Source organism: Photinus pyralis, unplaced genomic scaffold (assembly GCF_008802855.1).
Source record: "Photinus pyralis isolate 1611_PpyrPB1 unplaced genomic scaffold, Ppyr1.3 Ppyr1.4_LG6, whole genome shotgun sequence".
NCBI classification, from domain to species: Eukaryota; Metazoa; Arthropoda; class Insecta; order Coleoptera; family Lampyridae; genus Photinus; species Photinus pyralis.
This window is the reverse complement of record NW_022170663.1, coordinates 29464471-29482617: the sequence shown is the minus strand read 5'-3', so window position 1 is coordinate 29482617 and position 18147 is coordinate 29464471. Positions and strand designations below refer to the sequence as shown.

Below are 18147 nucleotides of genomic sequence, written 5' to 3'. Positions count from 1 at the left end.
AATTCCAGAATTACATCGGAATCGGTTTTTTTGTTTTTTTTTACTCCGGACTGCATCGGAATGTGTTCTTTTCCATTCCGGAATTACATCGGAACCGCCTTTTCCATTGCATTGGAATGTGGTTTTTTAAAATCATTCTACATTGGAAGTGCCTTTTTGATTCCGGAATGCATCAGAATGTCATTTTTTTTATTCCGAAATTGTATCGGAATCGCCTTTTTTATTTTTTATTCCGGAATGTATCGGAATGTGTTTTTTTACGAAAATGTAGAAGAGGAACATTAGAAATTAATTTTTTGAAATTTCTGTTTTCCAATTTTAAACTTTGAGACAGGAAATTTCTTTTTTAAATTTCGACTCAAAACTACTAGTTACTCGAAATTTATTTATTGATTTATATTTACCATTAATATTTCCATATTTTATTACTCTGATGTTATTAAAAGTGTGTTAAAAGCAAATCAGAGGATCATTTTATTTTATTAAAATAATATTTGTGTGTAATATACTGTAATGTGAATTTAATTACGTGATTTATTTTATTTACAGTTAACCATAAATTTGTAACATTTCGGCGTTGAAATTTTAACTGTCCTCAAATGCAATTTGATTTGCTTATATAGCAAACTTGAGTGTCCTCTAATACGTTATATTTCCCGGAAAGATTGCGTCACATCTGCCTTTTATCACCAATGGCTAAACTTTCATGGCGCCTCGATGTTTATCGAGATTTCCGGAATATTCGCTACAAAACATATTCATATTCTGGTAAGAAAATGGATTCTTTTACCATACGGTTTATCCAACTTTCCTGCATTTTACTAACTACAAATTTAATTTATTTTGAATTGTATGTGAATTTGAGTGTGTGAGAGTAATAAGTATTGAGCATGTGTCAAATTTGCTGTTCACCTCCATTTATGCTCTGTGATACACAAAGATTTGATTCCAAAATCTTGGATCAACAGATTAGAAACATTTTTTTGACAAAACGTTTAGTTAATTTGCCCCTTTGTATGGATTTTATTCATATAAAGAAAAGATTAACAATGACGCTGAATAGGTGGCCCTGACATATCTGTAAAAACCTCAAACTTGTCATTTAAGGTAACGTTCCTTATGCCCCAAGAAATAAAAGACGCAAAATCTCATTCGTGCATTCGAGCAGCAAAGTGGATACCTGTCCTGTTTATAATGCTAATTACATTTTGGTCATATTACGTTTATGTAGTCGAATTTTGCTTATACACCGTTGATCCTTTTGCAAAAAAGGTGACCTACATGGTAGTTTATCATGTCGTATTCTTCATGTTTTACTGGACGTATTTCAAGACTATTTGTACCGGCATTGGCACCGTTCCTGATCAATTTAAGTTACCAGATGGCGAATATGATCGTTTAATGCACGCGGATTCGGAAGAAATGGCACGAAGCATACTGGAAACCTTCGCTAGTGTATTACCAACAACAAATTATACGGTGGGCGGTTCTGTGAGGTACTGCAAGAAGTGCCGCCATATCAAACCGGACCGTTCTCATCACTGCTCCGTTTGTGGGGAGTGCGTACTGAAAATGGACCACCACTGTCCGTGGATTAATAATTGCGTCGGATTTACTAATTACAAATATTTCGTTTTGTTCCTCTGTTATTCTTTGGCTTATTGTTTGTTTATTACTGCAACTACTGCGCAGTACTTTGTCAGATATTGGACGGGGAAGTCTTCCCAAGGCCATTTTCAGATTTTGTTTTTGTTTTTTGTCGGTATTACATTTACAATGAGTTTGGTAACGTTAACCGGGTACCATTTTTACTTAACTGCCCATAACCGTACGACACTGGAAGCGTTTAGGCCGGTTGTGTTTTATGATGGGCCTGATAAAAATGGATACGACATGGGCACTTGTACGAATTTTCATGAAGTATTCGGCGATTGCGTTGTTCGGTGGTTTTTTCCTGTTGCTGCACGCAAAGGCGACGGTCTGTCATTTGCAGTGCGCAGCCGTATTCACAATTATGACGCAATTGATTCCTCACATTCAAGTTCAGAACGATCATAGGACTATTGTAAGTAGTGTAAGGCCTAAATTGGTGTAATAAAATATTGCTTGTGAATTTGTGTCTTTCATTAATCAAAAACGTTTTGCCACTTATTGACACTCGGACATAACTCAAATTCCCGACAGTATAAGTAGAAACCTTTGCCTCATTCGTTCCTTTGATAATAGCCCTCCCACATTGTACTCAGAATCAAAGTTGCAACGGAAAAAATTAACGCCCAGAAATATGCCTGTTATCACCCAACAAAATTTATACCTACTAATTAGTGATGCGTTTTCTACAGTATATGGGCATAATGATCCATGTCGGCCATGTTTTACTTAGCTGAATAAGTAGATTCTGCTATGGTTACAATAATATTGTTACAACTGTGCCCAGTAGGGGAGCACGTTGTACCTTGGACCACTTTTTACATTTCATTTTTTTGCGCCAAAGTTTTTAGAAATCATAATACTTAAACAGCATCCAGCTATACTTTAAACCTTCCAGAACAACATAAGATATCGTTAAACTATATTATTTGTATAACTTTGGACAAGAAAAATTTAAATCTATTAACATGTAAAGTGGTCCAAGGTACACAAGCATCGTGTACCTTGGAACAGACCTCTTGTACCTTGGACCAGGTAAAATAAAGTAAAGGGTTAATACAAAACTCTTAGTCTAAGGGTAAATAAATGAACTTTTTAACTGTAACCCTGTTTATTTCCTAGAAACAAAATAAATTTATGGAATTATACAGAAAACATGGTTTTATCGCTTATTAATCAGATACATAAAAGTCTATTTTTTCCTTTTTCCACAAAAGTCGCATAAATACATTTTCCATTCTTTCCCTTCAATTCCGGCGCACAAATAGTGCACCCAACGGCCACATGAAGTGCATTCACACCACTTCTCTCCACCTCTATCGCTCAACTTAGATGAACAACAATACAGGCATTCTTCTTCATCGCTGTCCTCATTATCAGTGGAAACAAGGCTTAACGCTTCATTTGAATCAGAGGAAGAACTTGAATCCTGTTTGATTAGCTTCATCTTCTTACCTTGATTTTTCTTGTTATGTTTGTCAGTTTTATTTTTTTCTGTTATCTCAAATAAAGTTCCCAGGTCTTTTGAAGAGGGTTTTCTTTCGGTCACAGTTCCTTTTTTCTTATCTCTTTTGGTCTTTTGTTCTTTAATTATGTTCTTCTCAGGCGTGTCAGTAGCAATCATGGTTCTTCCTGGTTGTCTACCTTGTCTCTTCTTCTTACGGTGCTCAGCCTTGGGATAAGGTTGAACCTCTTCAGGGGTAAAGCATGGTTTTGGTGCTGTGTTACGTGGCGTATTTGGTGTTGTAATTACAGATTCAGATGAAGACTTAGGATCAAAGGGCTCGGTAACTGAAGATGTGCTTGATAGCGGAGGATAAGAAACGATTGCTGATGAAGTAGATGGTCCAGGATCTAAGATTGAACAAGAAGCAGTTCCTGAGTTTGACGGTTCAACGTTTAAAAAGAGCGCAGGGACTGAGCTTGAAGTATCCATAGGTCTGTCAGTGACATAAGAGCACAGGAAATCTTCGTCAGTAAAAACTGCTTCATCAAATGGATATATTCCAGATTTCTTGAATCCAGACATCACATTACTTGGAGTGAATGCTCTTGGATCTGTGCCTAGGCCTTCCGCTATATATATCAAAGGTCTTACCCTTGTTATTAAGCAGCCAGGCCTCAACAGCTTGATTGTAGTAAGTCTTAAGTGGTCCGTAAACAGAAAGGTCTAAAGGCTGTAGCCTAGCTGTGTGAAGTATGCGGGGGGAAAGTAACCACCACAATGCCTGCATTAGATGCCTTGTCAAGGACCTCCGGAGAAAGGTGGGTTTCGTGGTTGTCTAGAATGAGCAAGACACGATCATCCTTTGAGCTCTTGACAGTGTTCAAAAAGTGGTCCAAAAATTTAATGAATGTCGCTTCATTGGACCATCCAGAAGGATTGGCGGCCCCAATAGATCCTGCTGGTCCCCCAAAGAGCATCCTATCTTTGAAATGTACACGGGGAAATATCAACATAGGGGGCAACGAATTGCCAACTGCATTTACAGCAGCGATCATTGTTACTAAAGATCCTCTTTCAGCCGACGTAGCACTTCCTATCTGTTTTACCCCCTTTGGGGCAATTATTTTAGATTGGCCTTGGACTGTGCTGAGACCCGTTTCGTCTAAGTTCCAAATTTTATCAGGTGCGATAGGACCATATTTTCTGTGAACTTCTTTAATATGATTAAAGAAAAGCCCAACATTGCTCCTGTTGAAACTAGTCATGCGACTCAAGCTTGTCGCCTCCGGTTTACGAACTGACAAATCGCCGTGCCTCTTTAAAAACCCTCGCATCCATTCTTCCCCAGCAATTTCTTCCTCATTCCAAGTGGTATGCATTTTTTTCTCATTGGCCCTGGCATACTTGAAAGCTAGGAGCCTCACACCTTTTTTGGTCAATCCGTACTGCATGTGGGCGACATTTTTAATGTAGGTTACTAGGCCTTTTTCTTCTTCTTCTGTAAATACCATGCTTTACTGCAAGGTTAGGTGAATAGTGGTATTCATTGGCATTATCGGCATTTTTAAATTTATTTACATGTCTTAGTAGGGTAGTTTTACTTATACCAAACACTTTTGTTGCCTCTATAGGACATTTTCTTAACTGGATCATTTGAGGTTACAGTCTCAATGGCCTTTTTCAACGAAACTTCATCTATTGGAGCTCTTTTCTTTCCTTCTTTGCTTCGCGGCATTTCCCTCCATACATCTGTAACACAAGTAAAACACATGTGTTACAACGTCTTGTACCATGGACCAGTGGTCCAAGGTACAGGATCACGTTTGTATCCAAGGTACACGATGGTCTCGTTTTAAACAAAAATGGCCGCCTACGAGTAAATACCTAAACAATTTTCAAAACAAAGTGGGCATTTTACTCAGCAAACAATGTGTTACCAACGTAGCCAGTTATTAGAACTGCTAGCACAAACTCGCCGGAAGTACGGACACTCAAACAAAAGACGAAAACTTTACTTTCACTACCAAAAAACCACTTTTGCTATGCAAAACCAAAAACACAAACTGACAGCTGCACAACTCAACAGGTGCACTGGCTTGACTACAGTGGTGATCTATGTTCACCCGGAGTCCGCCAGGTTGCAGCACATACTAGATAGGTAGACTGGTCCAAGGTACAACGTGCTCCATAGTTATTTACGTGTCAAGCTTTGTAAATTAATCTTTACGGGCGAACTGGAAGTTTGTGGGGTGAGCGACGCAGGTACGAACCCCATAATCTAGTGTCCCATGTTTGGTTTCAAAATGGAACATTCGTTTAACGTTACAGAACGTTTTTTTAAACATTGCTTGTCAATGTTCAAGATACCCTAAATTATCAAAACACCCTGTATATTAATCTCAAATGAAAGACACCCACAGCTATGGAAAGTTCCACTGTCTACGTATCAAAAACTGTAATATGCCCTAAATTACTTGTAGGTACTAATCTTCAACCTTCCCCTAACAAATGATAAAGGAAACCTTGACGTCAAAATAGGCCACAGATTTGTCACTACTGCCGCTCCACCTAGAAACTTCATGTTCGCATTTGGAAAGCCAAATGCATCCTTTACGCGTGACAAATAGCCAAGTTTTGTCCTTGTGCAATTTGAATTCTGTACTTGCCAGTAAAACATTTCCAGTGGCCTAAATGCATAACGGCGAGAATGATGCAAAACTACCAGGATGTTGTTTTTACCCCCTAATTGGGTTTGTGTGTGTGTGGTTTCTTTCAGTAAAAATACCTAATGACAATGGACTTCCGATATATTTAAAAACAATATTTATTTAACAACATTTATATACAAAACGTACTCTATACGGTATGCTAAAGTAACAGGCAACTGTTTTATTGTTATTATATTTCTTAACATTGTAATGTCGTATGTTACAAACCGATTAACAGAAGTTTACTTCTGAACTTTGATGCCTAAAGGGAGAGAACACTAGAACTATTATCGAAAGATTAGATTATATTGATATAACTTTTGAATTATACATATGTGCAGTCCACGCATCATAATCCAAAAATAAACTACGGTTAATCTACATATGCAATGGTACATTACATTCCTGTGTGGGACACTATTGCTACAAAAGGAAAATCACAATAATTAACTATCAGATAAATACTTTATACCTACTGTTTTTTTTTTAATTATACACATTATAACAATAGTTTTACAAAACTAGTACCTACACAATAGACATTTCCATAAACAATTTAGCTAGCCGCTTTACATTCATTATAATTACAATTATTTTACAGCTAAGTGGTATGTACATTTACTTCTTATAAAGTGTTAGTTATGACCATAATTGAGATCAAAATTTTTCATTTCATAATTATCTCGCGATGGTGGAAAAATAGGTTGAATTTTTAAAAATTTAGTTTCCTAGGTTTATTCACAAAATATGCCATGTTATCGAAATTGTAATCGACGTATCGCATGCAGTAATTAAATTCTTCAACCAAATCATTTTAAACTTTGAGCACCTTTAAAATAACTTTCACTGTTAACGATGTGTGAGAAGCCAAAGGCATAGAAATGCATATGGTTCTGACACGCTTTGAATTACAATAAACAAATGAAACGAGTTAAAGGACCCTTTTACTGCCGGATCTTTGAATGCTCACTTTAAAACAATTCAAGTACTTATTCTTTTGATTTTGTATACATTTTTTTTTCACACTTTCAGGTCAGTGCCTTTTGATTTTTTTTTTGAGCAGTTGGAATCGACAATGGTACTTTTCAAGAATAAAGAATTATTGGGCTAGTGTTAATGAAATAGAACCATGTTGCAATAAGAAAGTAAAACATTTGATGGCACTTGTCCCTTAACAAACTAGGACCATTACAATAAAAATGTATTTTATAAAACTGGTGTTGATATAGTATTTATAATTATTTTTTGCCTCACACACCCCTTTAAAAACACTGGAGCAATAGAAATCTAATAAACTACTGCTGATTAGTTGTGAAAGCGCTGACACCATTATTTGCCATTTCATCCATAATATCAGAAACATATGATGCCACATCAACTTCTTCCTTTTCTGCGTTAATTATAAATGGATCTTGTAGCAGCTTATTGTATTTGGGTCTAGATAGTTCATCTTTGATCAAACTGTAAAACAGAATTAACACACAAAAACATAAATTACGCAATAATTACCATGTATTTACAAAGTTTACAAATTCCGCAGTAAATATATTTGCATTATGATTGGTCGATAAGCGCGGCGGATCGCCGTTTACTACTTGATGCAGCTGTTCAAAAACGCTCGACCATCTCGGATAGGGAAAATGTCCGGTCGCCACCTCCATCAGTGTAATTCCCAAAGACCATACGTCACTTCGTACATCGTAACCCTTGCCCCTTTGGGGATCTATTCGTTCTGGCTAAATAAATATTTATAGCAACAGGTGAAGCGAATCACAACTTACCGCCATGTATGGGCGACAACCTGCATCACGGGTTCTCGCTATCGAGTCAACCAATTGACCCGATATACCGAAGTCGCAAAGTTTAATGTTGCCTTTTCGATCTAATAAGATATTACTCGGTTTGACGTCGCGATGTATAATTTTTAATTGCTCTTTCAGGTAATTTAACGCTTTTACTGTTGCCACAGTAATTTTTCCTAAAATTGTTTCGGGAATTCGTATTTTCATTTTTTCATAAATAAATTTGTAAAATTTATCTAAGGACGTATCCATCAATTCCATACATATCCAACAGTCACCCTGCAAAAGATACCTTAGATTACACCAATATAAGTGGATTGTGGAAGTTATTGTCTTCCTGTAACCCAAGTTTAATCTAACTTTATGGGCCGGTTGTACTACAATAGTTCAACCTTCAGTTGACCGACTTTTTTTTTGGCACGAAAAAAAAATTGTCTCAGATCGACCGGAAAAAAATATTTTCTTAAAGAATGTGGCCCGTAGAATCCATAATTTCAAACAGTTCCAAGATCGGGCTACTAGATCAAAAGTTACAGCCCTTTGAATTTTTTGTCGAAATTCCTTTTTTGCCCATAACTTTTGATTGAGGTGTCTAATCGAAAAAGTAGGAATCGTTTTGGATTCTACGCACCAAAATTAATTAGAAAAAGTTTTTTCCTGAGAAATTTTGGTGCAGTCGATTTTTGGTAAAAAAGGAAGGGTATACACTGCCTTTTTTTTTGGCAAAAAAAAATTGTCTCAGGTCGACCGGAAAAAAATATGTTCTTATAGAATGTGACCTGTAAAATCCATAATTTCAAACAGTTCCAAGATCGGGCTACTAGATCAAAAGTTACAGCCCTTTGAATTTTTTGTCGAAATTTTTTGCCCATAACTTTTGATTGAGACGTCTAATCGAAAAAGTACTAATCGTTTCGGATTCTACGCACCAAAATTAATTAGAATAAGTTTTTTCCTGAGAAATTTTGGTGCAGTCGATTTTTGGTAAAAAAGGAAGGTTATACACTGCCTTTTTTTTGGCACGACACTATTAAAATTGTCTTATAGATACAAGAAGTACGTGGCAAATATGATTTTCAGTGGATTTGGATATATTCCGAAATAATATATTTGTAACAAAACAGTTAGAAGTACGACTTCTATCCTTAGGACATTTTTTGTAGGCAATATAAGTAGCTGTAAATAGCCGCTTCAAGCATTGCTCTAACTATTACCGTCTTTGGGTTAGAAACGATAAAGTGAATCGCCACGCGCGCTACTTTGCTCCCTCCCCCTCATGTGATGCCCACCGCGGAAATGCAACGACATCGATTTTTTTTAATCTACTATACGCTCCCAACAATAATCTTGATCATCAACATCAACAGATCTTTATTTGTTTTAAAAAGTTATTTTGGTTGCATAAAATTAGGCGCCCTTTAGAAGGATTTTGTCATTTAAAAGTAGACATCGGGAAAAATACCAAAATCCCTATGTCTACTTTTTAATAAATAGCACTGTGTAATTACGCATGTAATTTGTTGGAGGGGCTGGGAAAATCACAAGCGGTAAAATGAACTATAACCGACCCTATTAGAGAAAGAGAACACATACAACAAAAAGGCAATGCATAATCTCATACTTACCTCTTTAAAAAGTGCACCGTAAAATTGTACAATATAAGGGCACTCGTTGCTTTTCATCACCACCTCCAAGTCCATAAGTAACTGTTTTTGTTCTTTCTCATCAACAGTTGACCTAATGCGTTTAACGGCCATAGTCGTCGCCGACTTCCGATGCAGCATTTTATTGACGGTACCAAATCCGCCCCGACCGATTTCTCCAAGATCTTGAAGATCGTCCGAGGTAAAGTCGTAACTTTTTCCTGCTAATTGCAACTTTCCAGTTGATTGTATGGATTGCGAAATTCTAAATCGGCATTCTCTACAAATTTTAATGATCTGATAGTGGAGTACCTAATTTATGCGCAACTTCACAATTTGAATCTTTAGACTACATACTCTTGTCAATTTTTTAATTTAGTTTTAACCATGGTAAAATGAAGGTAAATAATCACATTTGAGACATACGCCAATTAAAGTACTTAGTCTGGTTCTATCGAAGCAATTTTTAAAGAAATTTGTGAATAACATTTTCTATATAATTACATACAGTGATATTTATTAAGAAGTATACATAGGGATTTGCGTGTATTGTTTTTCCCTATGTCTACTTTTAAATAACAAAATTCTTTGAAGAGCCCCTATTTTATGCAACCAAAATAACTTCTTAAAACAAATAAAGATTGGGCTGTCACATAATTGATTTGAATATTGTTGCTTTGGCTTCCGTATTTCTATATAAAGTTGATATTGTCAATTGGTATAGTGCCGGTAATAGCGGAGCATAAACAATTTATTTTCTGAAGCCAAAGTAACAATATTCAAATTAATTAATGTGACAGTCAGATCTTTATTTGTTTTCAGAAGTCATTTAGGGTATATAGAATTAGGCGCCCTTCAGAAGAGTAGACAGAGAAAAACAATACATGTAAATCCCTATGTCTACTTCTTAATAAATATCACTGTATACGCTGGCACGGAAAATGAAATAATGTTCAGCATGCAACAGCTGCAGTTTCCAACCATAAATTTTTTTTAGCCCAAGGAGGAGTCCTCTCCGGGTTGTTTTTTTTTCCTCTGGTATGAGTATATAAAAATGTAACATATTAAAATCAACCTAGAAATCAACACTTTTACATTCAAAGTATTTAGTAATGAAGATCAGAATCATTTCATCTTACCGTTTGGCTAAAACTAAATAAAAAAGTAAAGCAATGTTGGACGTCCACAAAATGCATAATGATATAATAGAGTTTGATAGAGATTTTTTATACCTACTAATTCAGTTAAAACAATTAAGTAACTTGACTTGGTACATCCTATAGTTGTTTGAGACAACTATTTTCAATTGTTTACGGTACCAATTCAGTAATACTAATTTACTTGATTGTCTTTTTTTTAAAATTACATTCAAGAAACAACATGGAACAATACATACACGTTACACATAACTCTTTACATATGAATAATTAACCCTTTCAGTGTGACTTGACTATGATACAAGTATACAACATTCCTGCCATAATATGTAAGTTGTACTGAAAGAGTTAAAAAGTTAAAACGAAAAGTTACCTTATTTTCACCTTTTCTGGTGCACCAAAACTGTGAAAGAACCAACAATATTAATTATCGATATAAGAGAAATTTGTCTAATAAAAATTTCATTAAAAAAGATTCAAATCATTTTTAACTTCTGTATTTTTTTTAAATCTTTTTAAATCAATATTGAATTTTCGTAGTGTTTTTTTTAGTGTTTTAGGGTGGTCTATTTAAAAAAATGAGGCCAAATTAGATAACTTTTTTAACTGGCCTCATATAACGGGCGATCAAAAATGAGTTGCTGTCGAGTCGCCTTTGGAAGTTCAAGTTAAATACGATTTCCCATGTAAACAAAAGTTCCAAAGGTGACTCGACAGCAACTCATTTTTGATCGCACAGTACCTACTTATTTTGAAAATGTCAGTTTATTCAACAATCACAAAAAGACTTTTGTAATAAACATTTTCCTGTACTCTTATCAACTAAGAAAGGGCCTTTTTGAAATTGAAAATTTTTTAATTTTCCCTGGGATCTCTTCTAGCGAATATGTGAATTATGGACACGAACTTATAAATTAAGATAGACTGCTGATCAAACAGTTGCATAGAGGTAGAAATGGCCCTAGCATGGGCGCCGCCATGATGTGCACATTCTAGTTATTTTCTAGGGGAATTGTCCTAGTGCTCAAGTTTTGAGACTATTGCAGCCTTGGAAAATGACATGTGTCACAGTAATTTATTTAGAAAACGTGAGGTTAATGTTGGGTTAATGCTTGTTTATTAGTTGATTTGAATTTCGCGCCAAGTAAGTGCACATCATGGCGGCCCCCATGTAGGTGTCATTTGTTAATTCAGCATTAGCAGTCCATCTTAATTTATAAGTTCGTGATTATGGAGTGTGTTAAAAATCAGACACCCTGTACATGTAGTGGTAATAGAAGTTATAGTTAATGCGTTCACAGGAGCGATTGGTGCAGTATTCCCCCCCCCCCCTTTTGGTCTTTCATATTACCTATCAATAATAATGTCAGCTATCCAAAGGTTTCATGAAAAAAATAAGTTTGAGCTAGTTACACTACTACCTTTTGTCAGCTCGGTACATTTATTGACAGATGACTTCCACGAAATTTCCAGAGAATTTATCTATAGGATAAATGTAACTGGGTCACAAAAGACGTAAGTCTCGCAAATTATAGCACTTTGTCTAAAGTGAATAACGCGGCTATAGACATTGAATACAAAGAACAATTACATGAGCTTGTCGTAGTCATTACCTCTTGGGTTTGAAACGAATGCTCGCACACATTCATCATAATTTTTTCTTGCGCAATTTTTATACTGAAGAGAAAATATACAGGGCCAAAAAGTAAATTTTGAAATATTTTGATAATTTGATACAGAATTCGAAAATGAATTAAAAAAAATACTGTTCTATTTAAATAAATCAACTTTGGTATCAAAATCTACTTTTTCACGCACCCTGTATATTAAATATAAAAGCATAATTTGTATACAACTCACAGGCGACCAGTTTTGCAGTGGGCCGCTACCTCCGATGATTGACTTGACTGTTTTTATACTAGAAGTGCAATAGCAACCAGCAACTACACTAAATAAATAACAAAAAAAAGAAATATAAATCCTACTTCTTTCGTAGGTATCTTCGATTACTATGCATTTAAAATTCTGTTTGTTTGTTATGCCAGATCTAGGGTGCTGCTGCAGAGTGTCTGAGGTGGTTGTTCCAGTAAGCTGCGGTATTACTCTGATTACGTAAAGGTTCAAGCTCAAATTCTCAACTTAATTCATTGGGGTTTGACAATAATTAATGGGACTAACCGGGTTGGTATGTTGTTCTATAGTTACAATTGTTGCCAGGACAATTACTACCAACCCGGTTCAATTGTTTTAAAGCACCATATATTAGTCGAGGCAACCTAATTGCACAAGTCCTTCGGGACTCTTTACACTGCACACAAATTAAAGCCTTATTTAACTTACCGTGTCTTCTCATGAACAATATCAACGGCTGCTCTAGGAACTTTTGGCAAAGTCATCTTAGGACGGTTCGTAGAGGTACAAATGATACTACCTTCCGTTATGTTTAATTGGTTAGGCAGTGGTCGAAAGGAGAATGTCATATTTTGTTGTGACGGTGGCAGGTCCATTTTTAATAATGGGCGACGGGCTGTTAAACAACAATTAGTGCAAACCACTTACACATAAACACTTACATGGGTTAGTTGAATTTCCTGATTGATCTGCCATTTTTTGTTGCCTACTCAAGGGGAAACTATAAGCTTGGCAAGAGTTTTAAGGAGGAATGTATTAAACCAAATTATCGCACATTATTATTAGATTATTTTTTATTTTCAAAGTTTACAAACAAGTAAAAATTGTGGCAATTTATTTATGCACTTCCTTAATCTATTTTTGAGTATGCGCACTCTGTGAACAAATTAAAACCACAGAATAGTTACCCAAACAAAATTGGGGATTATCACATCGAAATCATATACCATAATAAACTGATTTTTTACAGTCCCAATTGAATCAATTTGGTAAAACCTCCCTTTGCCATTGTATACGGTTTCAATCTTGTACTTCACCTTGTATTCTAAACAGTAGGTCATTTAGCCACCTCAATTTTTTGTGAGTGCTACAAGTACAAAAAGAACATTGCAAAATTATTCTTAAAAATACATTCTGGGGCACTGCAATTGGTAAAAAGTGAGAAGTGCCCTGCTCGAAGTACCCACGAGATGTTTACAAGACCATTACTTTTATCGTCAAAATTGGAATTAACTCGGTGGTTTGTGGTTTGCCTTATAATGTAATGGGTTATGTGAAAACCGGATGTTTTCAGCTTCAAATTCCCACAAAATGGAATGTCACAGTATCCTTCCTACTATATTAAACCGATCTACAGCAATGACAAACAAACTGACTTGATTAAATCGGGAGAAGCCCAAAAATTAGCCCACGTACCGACTAGAGCCGCACTTAACGATCAAACCAGTTCAATTTATCACGATGATCTTATTTGGTAAGAACATTTTGTAATTAGCGGCGTATGTGTAACGTGCACCTTTCAGTTTGCTTGTTAATTACCTAATGAAAGATGGTAATAAATTGTTGGCGAGAGACCTTGTAGAAAAAACAATGGAAAAGATTAAACGAGTTCAACTGGAAAAATATCATAAGTTGGCAAATGAAGAGGAAAAAGAAAAGGTGGTGCTTAATCCTCGAGCTATTATTCATCAAGCGATTACAAACGTTAAACCAATTTTACAACTGACCCCTATTAAAAGAGGCGGTGTAACTTACCAGGTGTGGATTTTCTATTCGACAGCTTTCACAATATTGAATTTCTAGGTTCCGGTACCAATTACAGATCGCAGATCACAATTTTTGTCAATGAAATGGCTTATAGAGGCAGGAAACGAGAAAGAGCGTACTGTACGCTTTTATGATCAATTTGCATACGAGCTCATAGATGCTGCTAATAACACAGGAAGGGCGGTGAAAAAGAAGCAAGATCTTCACAAGCAATGCGAGATGAATAGAGCCTATGCTCACTATAGATGGAGTTAATTTATTTGCTAATATACATCTTTAGAAAATATCTTGCAAAACATTTCTTTATCGAGCACATTACCAAATTTCGTACTAATTTTGAAAGCGAGAGGCGTGGACAAGTTTTTAAATTTCCAGTAGACGCTGTCTGTGTGGGAAGCTGAAATTTCGGACGATGGCACATTGTCTTTTATTGGAACTACGATGTCTTTCCTGTGGCCCCAAAAGTCCACATAAGCAATCTTAAGGTCGCTTTTCGCGTTGTTAACGTACATTATTCCAACCAGGTTGTTTGTGATGTATCCAAGGCTATACAGAAATGTACACCCTGAAAGCGCTGTGGAATTGATTTAGTGGAATTACAACATGATAGTATTACAGCTCACCTATACCAAGTGTTGCGAATGCTACATCGGAATTCACCCAGTTTAATTTGTGTAATATTAATGTTAGAGGTGGAGCAAAAATGCTTAATCCAGTTTGGTAAAATTTTAAGCGATTAATCATACTGACTCCTCGTATGTATGAAAATTTGTATATTGGAGTATACTTCGGGGTTTCACTTACTTTTACCGCGCTGCTCGTGCATCTCGCCAATAGCTTTGGTGTTTGCCATCTGTACTTCGACAACAAAATTTTTTTAACACCCTGTGTAAAAACAAAATTTGAGGTTATGTTGCACTGTTTGGTTATCGAAGTTGTGGTGGTTGGTTTTTAAATTGTGGGTTATATTTACCGTGAACGCCATCCAGTACCTACAAGAATGATAAGCAACGTGAAAATGAAAGAAGAGTAAGTAATCAAAATGTTTGCCCAATAACTTTCTGGTGCACAATTTTCCAAAATTGGCAGGAAACTAACCAAAAAACGTGTATGTATTAAATACAGGGTGTCCAGCGACGAGCTGGATATTGTAGGAGTAAATAATGGGAATAATTTTGTGTACGACTGAATATTTAAAATGGAATCAACTTGTATTTTTACGTTATAACTTGGTTTCACCATTAAAACATTTTCGCAAAATAAATTTGCTATTTGACCAATTATTTTCAGGATTTGTGTAAAAAAGATTACTCTAGGCATGTCTTTAGATTTGACATAGTGCATATCAACCTCTGGCTTATTGTGCTGTTGGCGTGTCCAAACCTCGGTTCAGACTCGTTTTCCAACATTTGTCTATAACTAGCTCAGTATTGTTATGGGTTTGAGGCGAGGTTTGAGGTTCTCGATTGTTTCTGCTGAGGTGGTTTGTTTTGGACTGTTGTATGTTTGCCATTTATTCAGATGTTCTCCCCCAGTTGTGGATGGTTGTATGGGCCAGATTTTTGTTATATAGATGTGCTAGGTAACTGAGGATCTAATCTTTTGCAAGTTTGTCTGCAATTTCATTTTGCTTCTTGTCTTGGTGTTCTTGGATCCGGAATATCTTGACGCTGTTGCGCTGCCTCATGGCTTGTAGCACGTCGGGGATGTACTCATTACGGTTGATGGTTACTTTACAAAAATTACAGGCCAAGGCATTATCAAAAACTTCTTAAGCCCCACCTAGAAAAATACTGGCCACCCTTGCTACTTCATTTTGGCTACAGGCCTGGTCGCCTTTGTCAGTTAGAATGCACCTATATGCTTCGTTCTGGTGTTTCTGTTGCGTATATAGTGATCACATACAGTTCAGTTAGAAGATCGTGTGGTGCTTTCCTGTTTGATGATTCTTTTAAACGAATTAAATGTCCACATATCCAAAACTGAGAACATCGATTTCAATTTTGCATGGCAACAGTTGTAGCACGATCGGGTAGGGCCGTTTTTTTTTGAAAAAAAAAAAAGAAATTACGTAATTCACAAAACCGTTTGGAATTAGCGCTTTAGGCATTTGGTATATCGAATTTAATTCAAAGTTTGTTTAGATTTAGGATAACGGACATGCATGTTTTACACAATACAAAAAATTTTGTAAATTTTGTAAATAGCCCATTGTTAAATGTGCAGGATGAAATTTCTTGGATGAGATCTTCGACAACTAAGGGAGATCGAGATTTGATTAAACGAGAAAAGTAAGTTTAAAAGCTCAATTAGCATTGGTTTTTGGGTGAAAGTTCATTGAAAATTTCTAGAAATAATATACTTTAAGCCTTTCATTCCCTATAATCTGTTCACCCAACAGATGCAGTTAAGCCACTCCCAAAAAAATTTGGCCAATCTAATCACAGACCCGTTTCACAACCACAAAATTTTAAAAACCGGGAAATTTATAAACGAATGTCACATTGCATTGCATGAAAGTATCGACATTTTTTTGATTAACGCCATAAAAAAAATGTTGCTTTATTTTCACGCCAAAAAGGTTAGGTACTATACCGCGTGTCCCAGATGGGACGTACCATAGGGCAAACAGAATTAATGGATCTTTTTCTCGAAGTATTCATGAGGCCTTTGATATGTATTGAAGTTAGCGTTCAACTTCCGTTATGGCGCTTGCCTGATCTAGCAAAGAGGAGTAAGTAGTACGGTTGAACGCTAATTTCAAAGGCCTGCGTTATATCTGGGGACACACTGTAATCATGCATTGTATAATTTATGTATTATATTACAATGCGTTTCGAGATAAGAGGGTCACCTCAAATATGACGTTTTTTTGGCGAGATACGAAAAATGTGTCAAATATATGTGACATTACAATCTGTCTGGTCGCATATTGAAATTTTTGGTATCACTTCAGGTTTAACCGGAAATCGATGCCACGTTGGTTTTTCAAATGAACTGTATGTACGACAACATAAATCATGCATATGGTTCATATAGAAAAAAATGGAGAAATTTGTAACTCAATATTTAGAAAACTAGATGCATACTAGATTTCATAATTTTCTAAATATTGGATCATAAATTTTTCCATTTTTTGGTTTTCATATAAAAGTTGTGCAATTCTAAGGGGACTATTCGGTGGTCACCTTGAGAATGACCTTGATCTCGACCTTCAAGGCTCTTCCAACTTAGTAGGGCTCTTGGGTCTACGATGGCAGGGAGTTATCAAGCACGAGCATGACAACGGGAACGGCAGCGAGCTTAGGAACATGGTAAACCTACATGGACTGAGGGTGGAAAACACATTCAGCAAGTCCAAAACGGTGCTGACAACATGGGGGAGGGGAAACTCTGAATCGCAGATTGACCACATAATAAGGACGAAATCAAAAGAAATAGGCATCATGAACACAGTAGGCATATGGGCAAAAACAGTAGGATTGGACCACAAAATAGTAAGGGGAAAAGTAAAAAAGGAGGGGAGGAAGAGAGGAGGAAGAAAAAGACAAGGAGCAAACCGGGAGAACCGAATGGTGGGAAGTGAAACTCCTGTCAAGGGAGGAATACCGAAAGGAGCAGGACGAGATCAGAAGCAAAAAGGGGGAAGGAAGACCATCTTGGAACAGGATCGCCGAAACGCTCAAAGAAGCAGCAGGGAAAACCGAGGGGAAAACATTCGGGAAACAGAAACCGCCCATGTCACCGAACAGGATACGAGCCATGGATAATGACAGAAGAGCAAACAAGAGGTTTGGGCAAAACCCACACAAACCTGAAACAAAGAAAGAGCTAAGGGAAGCTAAGAAGGAGAAAAACAGAGCCTTTGAGCAACACGAAATCAAAGAATTCGTGGAGAACATCGCCAAGCTCAGACCAATGGAGAGGAATGAGCACATAAAAAAAACAAAAGGAGGAAATGGAAGCTGGGCCAACCCTGTTTCACATGGAACACCACCATAGACCAAACGGGCACGGCCTCGGGGATTCCCATGGGAAGAGTGGAGCAGAGACAAGCATCAA

At 36.4% G+C, this 18147-nt stretch overlaps 5 protein-coding genes across 6 annotated transcripts; 2 read left to right on the top strand and 3 right to left on the bottom strand.

Annotated features, from left to right (window-relative positions):
- Positions 1 to 441: 441 nt before the first annotated feature.
- LOC116174360 (palmitoyltransferase ZDHHC15B-like) lies at positions 442 to 2304 on the top strand. Its single transcript, XM_031492275.1, has one exon. It carries the CDS (start codon positions 1120 to 1122, stop codon positions 2056 to 2058), a length of 939 nt encoding a protein of 312 aa, XP_031348135.1. The 5' UTR covers positions 442 to 1119; the 3' UTR covers positions 2059 to 2304.
- Positions 2305 to 3834: 1530 nt separating this feature from the next.
- Positions 3835 to 4608, bottom strand: LOC116174582. The gene has a single exon (XM_031492519.1). It carries the CDS (start codon positions 4606 to 4608, stop codon positions 3835 to 3837), a length of 774 nt encoding a protein of 257 aa, XP_031348379.1.
- Positions 4609 to 5886: 1278 nt separating this feature from the next.
- Positions 5887 to 13198, bottom strand: LOC116173269 (dual specificity mitogen-activated protein kinase kinase 4). 2 transcript variants are annotated; one of them, XM_031490629.1, is made up of 7 exons: positions 12981 to 13198; positions 12748 to 12934; positions 10781 to 10810; positions 9233 to 9530; positions 7587 to 7886; positions 7315 to 7541; positions 5887 to 7266 (listed from the first exon to the last, which is right to left on the bottom strand). In XM_031490629.1, the coding sequence occupies exons 1-7, from the start codon at positions 13012 to 13014 to the stop codon at positions 7101 to 7103; spliced, it is 1242 nt and encodes a 413-aa protein (XP_031346489.1). In that variant the 5' UTR covers positions 13015 to 13198; the 3' UTR covers positions 5887 to 7100. The 2 variants fall into 2 exon arrangements, with proteins under 2 accessions (XP_031346489.1, XP_031346490.1); XM_031490630.1 differs by lacking the exon at positions 10781 to 10810.
- An 86-nt stretch (positions 13199 to 13284) lies between these two features.
- On the top strand, positions 13285 to 14371 carry LOC116173270 (28S ribosomal protein S7, mitochondrial). The gene is made up of 4 exons (XM_031490631.1): positions 13285 to 13558; positions 13613 to 13792; positions 13842 to 14076; positions 14122 to 14371. Exons 1-4 carry the CDS (start codon positions 13509 to 13511, stop codon positions 14338 to 14340), a joined length of 684 nt encoding a protein of 227 aa, XP_031346491.1. The 5' UTR covers positions 13285 to 13508; the 3' UTR covers positions 14341 to 14371.
- On the bottom strand, positions 14321 to 15209 carry LOC116173271 (transmembrane protein 186). The gene is made up of 3 exons (XM_031490632.1): positions 15059 to 15209; positions 14709 to 14970; positions 14321 to 14659 (listed from the first exon to the last, which is right to left on the bottom strand). Exons 1-3 carry the CDS (start codon positions 15068 to 15070, stop codon positions 14349 to 14351), a joined length of 585 nt encoding a protein of 194 aa, XP_031346492.1. The 5' UTR covers positions 15071 to 15209; the 3' UTR covers positions 14321 to 14348.
- Between the last annotated feature and the right edge of the window lie 2938 nt (positions 15210 to 18147).